Source organism: Bombus terrestris, chromosome 11 (genome assembly GCF_910591885.1).
Source record: "Bombus terrestris chromosome 11, iyBomTerr1.2, whole genome shotgun sequence".
Taxonomy (NCBI): domain Eukaryota; kingdom Metazoa; phylum Arthropoda; class Insecta; order Hymenoptera; family Apidae; genus Bombus; species Bombus terrestris.
In genome coordinates, this window is record NC_063279.1 from 11,869,015 (window position 1) to 11,884,752 (window position 15,738).

Sequence of the window (15,738 nt, forward strand, 5' to 3'; positions counted from 1 at the left end):
TTCATTCTACTCAATTCCCCTTTAGCGTACTAATAGAATTCCATTCTTCGTTCTTACAAATTAGCAAAAGGATATTATAATACCGCTTGCTACGGATGCTGGGGCGCATTTTAAGATAATGTTTAACAGGAAGTGGTTGATAAAATTGTAATTACCACTTCCTCTCTTTCATTAACATTTCGAGTTTGGTTCAGTAGAAAAAATACAGCGCTTTTAGGTACTACTAAAAGTATTATATCTTAAAACTAATGTCTATGTGAATAAGTAGTGGATTATATTTTAACAGATGATTTCTCGAGGTTCTTACCAAATTGCTAATATGGAAGCAGCCAAAGCAGCAAGACAGGACCAGTCTTATAGAAGCTGTGTTTTATCACTGATAATATTCTTTTTTCTCTGTATGATTCTTATCCTAGTCAGTTTACCGTGGAAATTATACCGCTCCTACAATTCTGAAGAAAAAGGTGAATATGCAGGGACAACGCAGGTAAGTTTATTTTTGATATTATGAAAATTGTGGAAGAAAACAATTTGATAAAGATAATTATATCGACACAGCATCATTACCACGAACATCATACAGAACATGAAGCTGAAAGAACAACCAGTACTACGGATTCAATTAAATTATTAATTACTACAACTTCTATAGATGAAATGAATTCAATAGAAGTAGAAACAGAAACAACATTAAACTTTGAAGTATTCACCGAAAACTCTCGTGTAATAAATGATACAAATTCAGATATTGTTGTTTCATCTAAATCTAATATCGAGACTACTACGGAAGATTTATCACAGACGGAAACTTACAAGGAAGCTGCAACTGAAAAATTCGATAATTCTTCGTCGACTAATATTAATATTACAGAAAATAGTACATCAATTTCGACAAAAGAACATCAAGAAACAGATACTACAGACCAATATACTACAGAAACTTTTACTACTACTGATTCAGACTATATTAATCAAGAAACTCTCCTTGAGGTCGAAGAGTCGACAGAATATGTTATTAAATTGACAATGAAAGAAGAAAATGTCACGATTAAATCTACCACTAAGGATCAACAAAATGAACAATATTCTTCAATATTAAACAATGAGACTATAAGTACGACTTTTAGTTCACCAATTGATAAGTCAGTGTGTCACGAGGGTGAATGCAAAAATTTGGCCAGCAAGATATTATTTTACATGAATCATACGGTTGACCCATGTGAAGACTTTTATGAATACGCTTGTGGTAATTTCGAGAACAATCCTCAAATCGTAGAATGGAATTTGGAAGACGTAGCTTATCAACGTATTGTAGGTGAGTATAGTTCTACTTTTTACTATATAAAAAAAAATTATTTTGTCAATAAACTATTCTTTAAATATTTTTCAATTCTTAATTGATAAATATTATGTAATATCAAGTACTAAATATTTAACTTTATTTCTAAATTATATTTCTTTTTTTCTAATCCTTTTTCTAAATAATTCTGTATAAACTATTCTATGAAGCATTATTTAAAAAAGTATACAAAATAAGTAAAAATATAAAAAGTGGCAATTCTCACATGCAACACATTGTTTTAATTTGAATCAGGACAAATGCAGAAAGAAAATGAGAAAAATATATCGTCTATTTTCACCACCTATTACAACAGTTGCCTGCAATACGAGAGTATCAATCGGGCAGAAAGAATCAAGATGGGTACGAAAAAATTACACATCTAATTATTTAGTTTCTAACTTCGAATACAAGTTTAATGTATAAGAAATAATATAACATTTTTCTTATAGCGAGAGAGACGTTAAACAAGGTAGGCAAGTTTTATACTTCACAAACGTGGCCTGAAAACCATACAAGCTTTACCGAACTACTCGCTACACTATTATTAAAAAACAGGTAAGAAATTAAAGACAACGGCTGTACAAAAATATAGCATATCACGTTCACTTAATATATTTATCGTTTGCTTTTCTAATTCTCTAGCACTTTACTGTTCGACATAGTTCCGGTTCTTGACGAATATTCTCCAACATTCACCCTTAAAATAAGTCCAACGACATACGATAATCTTTTTGAGATAGACGAAAATAACGAACCCTGTTACGCAAATAAATTTGAAAGAGAAAACGAGACAGTGAATCTAGAAGAATTATATATGGAATATAAAACGTGCAAAGTACATATATAGATATGTATATCAATCAAGATAAGAAAAAACATACTCTGTTAATGAAAACTTATAACAAATGTGTTTTTCTTATTTTGTTTTATTAGGCTGATACGAAAAAGTTAATAAAATCCATTTCCGAAGCCTTGACGATGCTTGGGGTATTCAACGAGCTGAATAATACGTACAATATTTCTCAGAACATATATTTTACAATCATTAACATCGATCTGTATATATTGCAACAATTTTTCGCAGTAAGTTTATCGAGTTCTTTTCACAATTGAACGCGTTTCCTCGATTCTTTCTTATGTTTCAGAATTTTCCGTCTAAGAACGAGATCCACGAGGCGGAACTTATGAAAAATTACACTCTCGTTACTGTCAAACAATTGGATAGCGAGTTTAAAATCGTAAGGGAAAGAGTTTATACCCGTTTAAGTTAAGCTGATTCGTTCGATCAAATGGATATATTATGTAACATACTTGTAGATAAATTGGTCGCATCTAATTTACTTGTTAACAAACGAAAAGGTTCAGCCGGAAGTAAAAGTGCAGGTTTATTTTTACGATGCCCTATCTAAAGGATTGAAAAATCTGGAAAAGTTCGGAAAAGACATGATGATATTGCATAATGCATTATTAGGATTGTATGTACACAATCTGTATCACAAGGTATAGTTATATTCCCTGATTAATGTCCCCTTTTATGTCTTTTTTCTGTATTGTATTTTTCTTCATTTCTTTTTTTGTCTTTGTTTGTTTCTAGTTAATTATATCGAAACATCCAGATGTTAAAAAAGAGTGCCTTCGCGTAGCTGCCAACGTTTTAATCCCGGAAGCTTCGAATTTATACATCTCTTCGTTCACAAATGATCAACTTACGTATATGAATAGAACTGTAAGTTTATATACTCTGATTACTCGAAAAGATTGTTTACTAGATGACTAACCAGTATCATACAATTTAATAGATACATAGTTTATTTGAGACACTTAAGGAGACCCTAAAATTAAAACTCACGGATGTAACATGGATTACAGAAGCGGAACGTAACGCATTGATTGCAAAAATAAATAATCTTAATGTTGCCGTACCTGATATTTCATATTATACTGATAGCGAATCAACTTATAAAAAAATTCTAGCAAACCAAGTATGAAAAACTATTTCGGTTTCTAATGAGATAATAAGCACATGTGCATAATTGTTTATATAATATCAAAAAAGATTAAAGAATACTATAATAACTAAAAGTTATTGAATGACAAGTTAACGATAGTCTAATTTTAGATAAATCTGACAAATAACTATTTCGAAAATTCAGTGATTTTGATGCAAAGGTACCGAAAATTAATATATGCAGAATTATCTACAAAGCCGGGGCATTCTGCACAAATGTAAGTTTATAATTGAAATTATATATATGAAATAGTTCAAAGTTGTTGAACTATATACATTAATATATAGATGGACACATTACGCAACACCATACCAATCTAAAGGGCTCGCGATTTACGGATTAAACCTCGTTGTAATACCTTATGGTGTAATTGATTGGTCCATGAAATACAATGAATCTTCATTTAATTACATAAAACTGGCGACACTTGGTAACATAATAGCACACCAAATTGCACATCATTTTGACGCAACTGGTATATTAGCAATATACAATTTTATAATATACTAGTGACCAATGTTATAGATCTGTAACTTATTAGTATACTTTCAAGAAAATTCGGAAAAATCTTATATTTTAAATATGCTTTTTTAATATATATCGCTAGGCATCTATTATTGGAATGGAAATCGCAATGCCAGTTCTCTATTAAACGATGATGATTCTACAAACATGAATTTCAAAGATTACATTAACTATCAGCGAAATGTTCTCTATAAAAATTCTATGGCTATGACATTATCATTTACAGGACAGAACGTACTTTATAAGGTGAATTCATATATTTGTTTTCTTTCTATAAAATCGTTACGATGCAAAAATATTGTTTTAAAGTAATATGTCTAATTAGGTACGTCTTTTTAAACACAATGACTCTCTTTTTGTTTAAACACGTTTTAGATTTCCCAATTGACTCTAAATGAACGTCTGTCCGAGGCGATGGGACTCAGATTAGCTTACGATACTTTGGCTCAATTGATGTCTAGAGAATCGTGGCTTTATCTTCCATGGCTTGAACTGGATTTCAATAAGTTATTTTACCTCATCTATGCTCAGGTACTCTTGTTATAGTAAGATTTATGGCATTGACATTTTGAATAAAATAACAATCGTTATGACTATTACCATTACCTTTTTATCATGGTTTTTATAGATGTACTGCACAAAGTCTCCACTTACGTCATCGTATATATCATTGTATGAGAATGAACAGTTACCAAATCGAATTCATATTTTTGTTTCTGCATCCAACAATAGGCTTCTCGGTGAAACTTGGAATTGTCCAGAAGGTTCACGGATAATGCCAAGTTATGTATGCAGTGCATTTCCGTATATTCAATGTAACGAAGAAGCTACGATAACGTAACGTGACGCAGTAATTATATAAACTACGATTCGTAAATGATGGTCAATTTTTTTATAAGGAAGCGTTATTAATTGGTAACGACGCTCTTCATTTATTCTCAGGAACATATTTTTCATAACATTCACACGCAAACAGGCGCAGTATGCAAAAATCAGACGAACTCAGGTATTCAACAGCCTATTACATTCGAAACTGCGACTTTGTATGATCTTATAATGCGACTAGAAAATTTGACAGTGTAAATAATTCACCCTTAACTTGAACGTTCCTTGTTGTCGATTTGTTTACAACTGCTTCTTTTCCAGCAAACCCATAGATTTTGTAGAATGAACCATGTCCCCTAGAACACACATAAATTGTTACAAACATTCATTAGTCCAATATTCTACCTACCAATGATGGACTGAGCTGTGACAAAAAATGTATATTTATATAATAAAATGTATATTAATTTAAAAATATTTTCATGCATTCATATGTATAATTGTTCTTAAATTATTTTTACATTTATTATTATGGTATATATCTATATATTCTTATGTAAACAGGTATAAAAATTCATATTTTTCAATATCAAGAACAAAAAACAAAAGCATCCATAACAAAATTTATTTGAGTTTTATAACATTCAGTCAAATAACAGATTGCAAATGATTTATATGACACTCTTGCTTTATATTTAACAGCCAGTTAATTATATGTCAATAGCCCAGTACACTATCGGCTTAAACATTATTTAGAGGAATGTAGTAGACATCGCACATACCACTGCTAGGGGTTACATCCAGATGACTGTTGTCTAATTGAGTGATACACTGTTTTGAAGTAGTTTTCTTTTCTGTCTGAAAAGACAAGAATCATGCAAAGGGCATAGAAAAAAAGACACAAATAACCATACAGTTAGTTACAAAATTTCAAATTTAATTTTTAAACTAAATACCTCAAAGTATCGGTGCCACAGAACACAGCCATAGACACAAAGAACTGAGACTAGGGACTGGCAAAGTAGCCACAAAAGAATGTTTAGTGCTTGAGTACGTTCAAATAATGCAGCACCATGCCTTATGCATAACAAAGCTTCTGTAACCATAATTGCACCATAGACCCAACACTGAGTCCCTACTCTACTACATGTTGGATCTGTTACATACATGTAGTATTGCCTATAATTATGTTAAAATATTATGGTTCTTATGTAATAAATTGTTATAGCTGTTGTAATAAAAATTTATGTTTAATATATATCTAGCTCATTCTATTATAATTTTTCCCTACCTAACAGAAGGTGCAACTATAACTCCAACTAATACCAATCTTGCCACAACAAATGGATGAGAGGGCGGAAATTCGTATACATGTTTCAAGAAAAATGTATTTAGTTCTGAAACCTGCCAGAATATTACCAACTGACATAGAGCAACAAATCTCATGTATGTACAAGTTGGATCCAACCATCTAATAGCAGTCCAACTACCAGGTGTAAATTGTAGCATTGCCCTTTTCAATTTTCCAGTAGTGCTCTCAATGTCAAGGATGCTTACCCATTTATATTCTCTCATTTCTAATAGAGAGCAAATTTTTAATCCAACCCAAATACCCAAACCATTACAGACAACAACATCAAGTATAAAAGCATCCCACCAACATTCCACAAAATTTGGTAGTAAATGAGCAAATGCTATTTCTGTTACTTCCCACATAATGCTAATGGCCCAAAGAATACCAAGATGACGAATAAGGATTGCTTTAAAGGCCCATCCTAAAAAATGGGCTACTGCAAAAATATCTAAATGGTTCCATATCTTTTCAACTGTGATTTCTGAACAATTAACACCGTATTCTTTGTCCATGTCAATGTGAAACGACGCCAAACGAGGATCTATCCAAACAAAGATTTTTCTGATTGTTTCATAATCTTGAAACAGCATAAATAATAGGCCCATTAGATATAGTACACTACAGCCAAATACGAGTCTCCACACAACAGGATGAGGTCTCGTAAATGGTCCATTTGGAAATGTAAGTATTGATATAATCAGAAAAAAAAATATAATACAAAGTATTCCAGCCCAAATGTTATCCTCGACATTGGTAGTATTCCTGTATTAAATTAATACCGATATTTACAAGAATTAACATATGTATAGTAAGATAATTTGAATATTTAATTACCTAGTGAATGCGGAATATATTACAGCTCCGATTGAGATGAGAAGTAATGTAATGCTGTGCGGTTTATAAAAAAATTCGATCGAAATATCATCAACCGGTCTTTCATTGATATTGGGGAAACTGTCCGTACCGTGTCGTAATTTGTGCCCTTCTATGTTATCTGCACTACTCCGGCAATTTAAAACCTTATTTTCATCATTTTTGACGAGTCTCTCTAAGAGACCGTCATTTATGGACTCTTCATTAGTTGTCATCCCGATTAAGTAATTATTTGTTTTAAAATCGTATCCTGATCATTTCATACGTTGTTTCGCCATGTTCTCACCTTTTTTGGTTTCAATGTGCACTACCACGCTATTGAGGAATTTACAAATTACAGCAGGCACGAATTATGAATCAAGAAAGTATTATGGTGATCAGTTTACTTCCATTTATGCAAATACAGTTAAAGAAAAAAAGATATTTGACGAATTATTTTGCTTGCAAGTCAGCTGATTGGACATGGAATACGAATGTATTTCTTTGTGAACACGTCATTATATAAATAACATTATACGGGCTCAGAAAATCTCATGATGGGGTAGACATCTTTTATAAGGACGGGAAGTTTCTTGTATCTTCCACCAAAATGATGTCGCTGCAGTCGAGTTGGGAGTGGTTCATATGAACTTGTAATTTTCTTCTTTCAAAGCAAAACATTTTTTTTTGAATAAATTTTATTATAAAAATATGCCAAAGTTTCTGGCATATTTTTCTGGCACCAAAAAATGTTTTAAATATAAAGGTTAACTAAAAAATTGTTTATATAAAATTATTCATAACTCGATCGCAGAGCCGTTACTTACTGCAGCGGCGGATTAAGGAACTATACTACAAAGAAAGTTGCCCCACCAAGAAAGCTTCTGGAATGTTACGATCACAATACCCATAGACGCGTAGTATTAAACAGCTGTAGTGATCGGTCAGTGCTTCTTGCGCCGTAGTACGATTTTTTCGTCTGTTATTTTGCTTTGTTGTATATTTTTTCGAAAAATTCTTATATTTCTAATAGAAAATGGCACATTATTTAGAATTTGAAGCAGAAAAAAGTGAGGTAACTAATAAAATAGTGAAATACGTGTAATTATTTGTGAACATATAATAATTGTGAACATATCTGATTCATAATTTTATAGGAAGAGCAACAACTTGATGTTAAAGGAACGAAAAAACTTAAAAAATTAGAAGCAATGCAGGACAGTGAGGATGAATATGACGACGAAGGTATGTGAAATTTTTGATACAAAAAAGTATTTAGTTACTGTTTCTTTCAAAGCTTTTTAAGATCCTAGGAAATACATTATTACTTATACATTAAATATTATTATTTATACATTATATATATTATTTATACATTATTATATATATATATATTATTTATACATATCATATATATTATTTATACATTATATATTAAACATTAGAGTCAAGATTTATACATCATTAATAATATGTAAATTAATATTTACTGATACTTAGAAACATCTTCCTTTAAATTATATGTATATTTAATATTTAGAAGATTATGGAGAAGTTCCCGGACTTATTGATGATAGTCCTATCGATGATGACAATGATGGTGAAGATAGTGATGGATCTGCTGATTCTAGAAAACGTAAAAAAAGTGATGATGAAGATTTTGATGATCGTTTAGAAGATGAAGATTATGACCTACTTGAAGAAAATTTAGGAGTTAAAGTTGAAAGGAAACGTCGTTTTAAGCGTTTACGTAAAATACAAGATGAAGAGTCAGAAGTGGAAGAAGAAAAAGAGATAGACGATGGAAGAGATGCTATTGCCAATGAATTGTTTCAAGGTTCTGGAGACGAGGATGAAGAAGAAAGAAGTGAAGTTAATCACAGAGGTGAAGTGGAAAGGTATGATGAGGAAGAAAGTGATGACGAAGATGATTTTATTGTGGATGGTGATGGAATACCCATAACCGAAAAGAGAAGAAAGAAAAGACCTATATATACGGATGCTGCATTGCAAGAAGCCCAAGATATTTTTGGCATTGATTTTGATTATAACGAATTTGGGAAATATGAAGAGGATGAGTTTGAAGAGGAAGAAGAGGAAGATGATGAATATATACGTGATGATGCAGAAGACCGCCCAAGGCGATCAAAAAAACATCTTAAGAGAAAGAGCACAAGGAAAAGTATTTTTGAAGTATATGAACCTAGTGAACTTATACGTGGACACTTCACCGATGTGGACAATGAGATTCGTATTACAGACATTCCTGAACGTATGCAACTTCGCGTTGTTCCCATTATACCTACAGTGGAAGGTTCGGATGAATTAGATCTTGAAGCTGAATGGATATATAAACAGGCATTCTGTCAACCAACAATTTCAATACAAGATTCTCATCTAAATGAAGAAGCCAAAGAAAGAGCTAAAAAGGGTCCGCAAACAATTGGCAAAATTAAGAAAGTTTTAGATTTTATGCGTAATCAGAACTTCGAAGTTCCGTTTATTGCATTCTATAGAAAAGAATACGTGTTGCCAGAGTTAAACATCAATGATTTGTGGAAAATTTATAAGTTTGACATAAAATGGTGCCAACTTAAACAAAGAAAAGAAAATTTAGTGAAACTCTTTGAGAAGATGAGGAATTTTCAATTAGATGAGATTATGAAAAATCCAGATGCTCCATTACCTGACAACATACGAGTTATTAAAGACGATGATATTGAACGACTTAAAAATGCTCAAACTTTTGAAGAATTAAATGATATTTATCGACATTTTATGTTGTATTATAATCAGGATATGTCATCCATGCAAGAAAGTGCACATAAGAAGAAAAAACAAGCACAAATGAAAGCTAAATTGAAGAAAAGACAGAAACAACTTGCAGAAGCTGAAGAAAATGGAGAAGATCTACCTGAAGTTCCTGATGTAGAAGATGAAGAAGAAGAAATAGACGAATCATTAAAGCAGCCGATTAGAAAAGGTCCTTACTATATTTGCAGAAAAGCTGGCCTAGACGGATTTATTAAAAAATTTGGTCTCTCACCCGAACATTTTGCTGAAAATCTTCAAGACAATTATCAGCGTCATGAAGTAGATCAAGATCCAATAGAACCTGCAATAGCAGCAAATGATTTTTGTTCTGCAATATTTACAACAAGTGACGAAGTACTTAAAGCTGCACAATTAATGGTTGCGATTCAGTTGGCGCACGAACCATTAGTTCGTAAATGCGTTAGAGAAATGTATATGGAGAGAGCAAAAGTATCCGTAAAACCAACTAAAAAAGGAATAAAGGAGATAGATGAAGGGCATGCCATCTATGGATTAAAATATCTTAAAAATAAACCTGTACGGGATCTTGTTGGTGATCAATTCTTAAAGCTAATTGTAGCAGAAGAAGATAAATTAATTACACTTTCCTTTAGTGACGTGATAGAAGGAAATACTAGCAATAATTATATCGATGAAATAAAGCAACTATATTATAGGGACGAATTTAGTAAAAGTGTCCAAGATTGGAATGCATTAAGAACTGGCAGTGTTGAAGTAGCTTTAAATCGGATTATTATACCTCAATTGAAAAAAGAATTGAGATCCAATCTTTTATTAGAAGCAAAAGAATGTGTTATGAAAGCGTGTTGCCGCAAAATGTACAATTGGATAAAAATTGCTCCATATACTTGTGAATTTCCCGATGAAGATGACGAAGATTGGAATACTAGCAAAGGAATTCGTGTGATGGGTTTGGCATATGTGCCTGATCCGTCTCAAGCCGCCTTTGCTTGCATAATTTCTCCAGAAGGAGAATGTACTGATTACCTAAGATTACCGCATTTATTGAAACGTAAAAATAGTTTTATGGAAAGTGAAAAGAAATTGAAAAAAGCACAGTTGCTTGGAATTAAAAATTTTATTGCCACAAAGAAACCACATGTTGTGGTAGTAAGTGGTGAATCTAGAGAAGCATTAATGATAGTATCTGATATAAAAGAATGTATAGCTAATCTTGCAAAAGAAGAACAATTTCCTACAATCCAAGTGGAAATATGTGATAATGAACTTACTAAAGTTTATGCAAATAGTAATAGAAGTATATCTGAGTTCAGAGATTATCCAGAATTGTTAAGACAAGCTATATCTTTAGCAAGAAAAATACAAGATCCTCTATTAGAATTCTCTCAGTTGTGTACCATAGATGAAGAAATTCTGTGCCTTAAATATCATCCTTTGCAAGATCAACTTTCTAAAGATGATCTTATAGAAAATTTATATTTGGAATTTATAAATCGTATAAATGAAGTAGGAGTAGATTTAAATAGAGCAGTTCAGCAGCCTTATACAGCAAACCTAGTACAATTTGTATGTGGCTTGGGACCTAGAAAAGCACAGGCTCTGATTAAGATTTTGAAACAAACTAATCAGAGATTAGAAAATAGAACACAGCTTATAACAGCATGTCATATGGGACCTAAAGTGTTTGTCAATTGTGCTGGTTTTATTAAAATTGATACAAATAGTTTAGGAGATAGCACAGAGGCATATGTGGAAGTACTAGATGGCTCGCGTGTACATCCAGAGACATATGAATGGGCAAGAAAAATGGCAGTAGATGCTTTAGAATATGATGATGAAAATGCAAATCCTGCTGGTGCCCTAGAAGAAATTCTTGAATCACCAGAAAGATTAAAAGATTTAGATTTAGATGCATTTGCAGAAGAGCTTGAAAGACAGTGTTTTGGAAACAAGTGCATTACTCTTTACGATATAAGAGCCGAACTGAACTGCAGATACAAAGATCTCCGTGTACCTTACCAATCTCTAAGTACTGAAAAATTATTTGATATTTTGACTAAAGAAACTCCGGAAACTTTCTATGTCGGTAAATTAATTTTGGCAACAGTTGTTGGTATAAGCCATAGAAGACCTCAAGGATATCAATTAGATCAAGCGAATCCTATTCGAAATGATGAAACCGGATTATGGCAATGCCCATTCTGCTTGAAAAACGATTTTCCAGAATTGTCCGAGGTATGGAATCATTTTGATGCCGGTGCATGTCCGGGGAAAGCAACTGGAATTCGTTTAAGGTTGGATAATGGAATATCTGGATACATTCACGTAAAAAATCTGTCTGATAAACATGTCGCTAGTCCAGAGGAAAGAGTACGTGTCGGACAAGTAATTCATTGTCGTATAATTAAGATCGAAGTAGAACGATTTAGTGTCGAATGTACTAGCAAGACGAGTGATCTTATTGATAAAAATCACGAATGGAGACCTCAGCGAGACGTTTATTATGAAGTAGAGGCAGAAGAAAAAGATATGAAAACAGATGAGGATGCTAAGAAATTACAACAACGACAAACTTATGTAAAACGTGTTATAGTTCATCCTAATTTCCATAATATAAGTTTTGCGGAAGCTGAAAAGTTAATGCCAACCATGAGGCAAGGGGAAGCAATAATACGACCTAGCAGTAAGGGAGCCGATCATTTGACCGTAACATGGAAAGTTACAGAAAATATTTATCAACATATTGATGTAAGGGAAGAAGGCAAAGAAAATGCATTCTCTTTGGGTCGCAGTTTATGGATTGGCAATGAAGAATTTGAAGATTTGGATGAAATTATCGCTAGACATATTAATCCGATGGCTGCTTATGCTTCGGAACTTTTAGATTTTAAATATTACAAAACAAGCGTAGAAGGCATTAAAGATAAAGCAGAAGAAATTTTGAAGGAACAGAAGAAGCAAAATCCTGGAGGGATACCATATATTGTATCTGCAACTAAGGTATGTTCGAAAATATTTAATATTTGCTTATATTCCTACTTCAAAATTTTTATTTTTCAATTAAATTAATATTTTTTGTTATACATTTTAGAATTATCCTGGAAAATTTTTACTTTCGTATTTACCACGAACTCGTTGCCGTCATGAATATGTTACTGTAATAGCCGATGGATTTCGATTTAGAGATCAAATGTTTAATAGAATAAATGACTTGTTCCGCTGGTTCAAAGAACACTTTAGAGATCCTATGCCAGGACAAGCTACACCTGGTACTCCACATGGAACTATGACTTCCAGAACACCATACAATGGTACTCCAGGAGTGAATGGTAAGTCTCATATTACTAAGAATTTGGATCCTATAATAATTTTTATTCTACTGAAATTAACTTCCTTTTTGTCTGTTTTTTTTTTTTCAGGAGTGAATGCAGATACAATACAGAGGGTAGCACAGAATATGCCACACGACATGTTACATTCACTCTCGAAAGTAGCAAATCAAACTCCGCATCATTATCCACCATACACTCCAGGAGCTGCTAGTGTTAATAATTATGGAATGTATGGAAGTACGCCTTATACACCTTCCGGCCAAACTCCGTTTATGACCCCCTATCATACACCACACCACACGCCTCATCATCCACAAACACCCAGCCACTCTCAAGGACCATTCTTACAACCAATTCCTCCAGCAATGAATTCAAATTCACATAGAATTGCAAGATCACATAGATCTGTCACTAGTACTTCTAATGCAACGAATTGGACAAAAGCGGCGGAAGCATGGGCTCGATCAAAGCAATCTTCTAATTCATTTTCTAATTATAATAATACTACTCCAAGATATGATGAATCTAGAAAAACGCCACGAAATCAAGAAGATCAAAATGGGAGAGCAACTCCGCGCAATAGAACCCCATCTGCACGTACTCCGTCTTATAAATCTCCTAGAGAAACTCCATTTACAAATTCTAGTCCCCGGAGTATGTCTCTAAGTGGAGATGGTACTCCCCTATATGATGAAAGTTGGTAATCATACGTTTTACATGTATATGTAGCTAGAACAATTGGTTATTTGAAACAATACTCTATCGAATAGAGTATACTCTATTAACAAAAGAAAAAGAGTAAATTGAACCATAAATGTGTATGGTTTTATTTTCTGTTAACTGGCACAAAGCATTTTCTATATCAAATATGTATTACTAGTACAAATTATGCACTTTTTATAGAATCTTTTCTGAGGTTTTTGCTACAAATGTACAATTTTGATCGAGAAGTGTGTAATATATATGTACATAAAAAAGGAGGAAATTAACAGAAATGATTTAATTTTATATTTAATTTTATATTTCAATTTAGCAAAACAAATTTTATCATGAAAATGTTGTTTTCCTTCTTTATATGTACATTATGCTCTTTTTATAGAATCTTTTCTGAGGTTTTTGCTACAAATGTACAATTTTGATCGAGAAGTGTGTAATATATATGTACATAAAAAAGGAGGAAATTAACAGAAATGATTTAATGCCAATTTTATATTTCAATTTAGCAAAACAAATTTTATCATGAAAATGTTGTTTTCCTTCTTTATATGTACATTATGCTCTTTTTATAGAATCTTTTCTGAGGTTTTTGCTACAAATGTACAATTTTGATTGAGAAGTGTGTAATATATATGTACATAAAAAAGGAGGAAATTAACAGAAATGATTTAATTTTACATTTCAATTTAGCAAAACAAATTTTATCATGAAAATGTTGTTTTCCTTCTTTATATATACATTATGCTCTTTTTATAGAATCTTTTCTGAGGTTTTTGCTACAAATGTACAATTTTGATTGAGAAGTGTGTAATATATATGTACATAAAAAAGGAGGAAATTAACAGAAATGATTTAATTTTACATTTCAATTTAGCAAAACAAATTTTATCATGAAAATGTTGTTTTCCTTCTTTATATGTACATTATGCTCTTTTTATAGAATCTTTTCTGAGGTTTTTGCTACAAATGTACAATTTTGATCAAGAAGTGTGTAATATATATGTACATAAAAAAGGAGGAAATTAACAGAAATGATTTAATTTTATATTTAATTTTATATTTCAATTTAGCAAAACAAATTTTATCATGAAAATGTTGTTTTCCTTCTTTATATGTACATTATGCTCTTTTTATAGAATCTTTTCTGAGGTTTTTGCTACAAATGTACAATTTTGATCGAGAAGTGTGTAATATATATATAAATAAAAAAGGAGGAAATTAACAGAAATGATTTAATGCCAATTTTATATTTCAATTTAGCAAAACAAATTTTATCATGAAAATGTTGTTTTCCTTCTTTATATGTACATAATGTTTAAAATATTCTACCTCAATGATATTACATCTTCAAACTATCAATTCTATACAATATATCTGTTTATATTTGCTCAAATATATCATATTACCATTTAGTTCTATTAGGTCATCCCATAAGTTCGTTCCGTTTTTCGAGCGGTTATATATGTTAAGATTGTTTATTTTTCAAGTGCATTGGTCCCTTATCGTTGTATGTTTATAAATCGACACATGAAATGTATACACAAAAGTCGGCACGAACTTATGAGATGACCTAATATATATTATTCAAACACAGATACTGCCTTAATTCAAAAATATATGTATAAGTTTTATTTGTATAATAATTGACTTACTACCGATATGTTAATCTAAGCACATGTAATTTTGATATGTATTTTATTATAAAATATTAGGAACATTAAACATGTGTTAAATAAGATGTTCGTTCTTTCTTTTCAACCCTTCATAAACTAATGATCATAGTTACAAATGTCATCATTTTGAATTTCAATTTTTAATAATTATTTATTATATATAACAATAATATATATTTAAGAAATACTTTCAATATATATTAAAAAATCTGATAATGTATAAATAATCATACTTAGTACACAAAAAAAGCATGTTCTTTTGTTTTAAAGATTATTTTATAGTTATAAAGCAGAATATATATGAAACATATAC

At 31.4% G+C, this 15,738-nt stretch overlaps 3 protein-coding genes across 3 annotated transcripts; 2 read left to right on the plus strand and 1 right to left on the minus strand.

Annotated features, from left to right (window-relative positions):
• Positions 1 to 127: 127 nt before the first annotated feature.
• LOC100643088 (neprilysin-1) lies at positions 128 to 5,959 on the plus strand. The gene is made up of 15 exons (XM_003399173.4): positions 128 to 487; positions 559 to 1,315; positions 1,595 to 1,702; positions 1,792 to 1,897; positions 1,985 to 2,177; positions 2,276 to 2,425; positions 2,488 to 2,580; positions 2,660 to 2,842; positions 2,937 to 3,068; positions 3,142 to 3,324; positions 3,462 to 3,568; positions 3,639 to 3,826; positions 3,959 to 4,122; positions 4,252 to 4,407; positions 4,505 to 5,959. Exons 1-15 carry the CDS (start codon positions 287 to 289, stop codon positions 4,715 to 4,717), a joined length of 2,934 nt encoding a protein of 977 aa, XP_003399221.2. The 5' UTR covers positions 128 to 286; the 3' UTR covers positions 4,718 to 5,959.
• Positions 2,359 to 7,491, minus strand: LOC100642291 (phosphatidylserine synthase). The gene is made up of 5 exons (XM_003398843.4): positions 6,890 to 7,491; positions 5,993 to 6,817; positions 5,658 to 5,880; positions 5,484 to 5,559; positions 2,359 to 5,057 (listed from the first exon to the last, which is right to left on the minus strand). The coding sequence occupies exons 1-5, from the start codon at positions 7,141 to 7,143 to the stop codon at positions 5,002 to 5,004; spliced, it is 1,434 nt and encodes a 477-aa protein (XP_003398891.2). The 5' UTR covers positions 7,144 to 7,491; the 3' UTR covers positions 2,359 to 5,001.
• Positions 7,492 to 7,800: 309 nt separating this feature from the next.
• LOC100652318 (transcription elongation factor SPT6) lies at positions 7,801 to 15,488 on the plus strand. The gene is made up of 5 exons (XM_012313601.3): positions 7,801 to 7,982; positions 8,065 to 8,152; positions 8,448 to 12,703; positions 12,795 to 13,032; positions 13,123 to 15,488. The coding sequence occupies exons 1-5, from the start codon at positions 7,944 to 7,946 to the stop codon at positions 13,737 to 13,739; spliced, it is 5,238 nt and encodes a 1,745-aa protein (XP_012168991.2). The 5' UTR covers positions 7,801 to 7,943; the 3' UTR covers positions 13,740 to 15,488.
• Positions 15,489 to 15,738: the final 250 nt, after the last annotated feature.

Bases quoted from the DNA above. Each gene is read 5' to 3' on its own strand.
- LOC100643088 (XM_003399173.4), top strand. From the start codon at position 287: ATGATTTCTCGAGGTTCTTACCAAATTGCTAATATGGAAGCAGCCAAA. The intron at 2,178-2,275 runs GTACATATATAG...TTGTTTTATTAG, and splicing joins TGGAATATAAAACGTGCAAA to GCTGATACGAAAAAGTTAAT. The intron at 2,426-2,487 runs GTAAGTTTATCG...CTTATGTTTCAG, and splicing joins TATTGCAACAATTTTTCGCA to AATTTTCCGTCTAAGAACGA.
- LOC100642291 (XM_003398843.4), bottom strand. From the start codon at position 7,143: ATGACAACTAATGAAGAGTCCATAAATGACGGTCTCTTAGAGAGACTC. The intron at 6,818-6,889 runs GTAATTAAATAT...AATTTAATACAG, and splicing joins ATATATTCCGCATTCACTAG to GAATACTACCAATGTCGAGG. The intron at 5,058-5,483 runs GTATGTGCGATG...TGTGTGTTCTAG, and splicing joins GGATGTAACCCCTAGCAGTG to GGGACATGGTTCATTCTACA.
- LOC100652318 (XM_012313601.3), top strand. From the start codon at position 7,944: ATGGCACATTATTTAGAATTTGAAGCAGAAAAAAGTGAG. The intron at 7,983-8,064 runs GTAACTAATAAA...ATAATTTTATAG, and splicing joins TTGAAGCAGAAAAAAGTGAG to GAAGAGCAACAACTTGATGT. The intron at 12,704-12,794 runs GTATGTTCGAAA...TATACATTTTAG, and splicing joins ATATTGTATCTGCAACTAAG to AATTATCCTGGAAAATTTTT.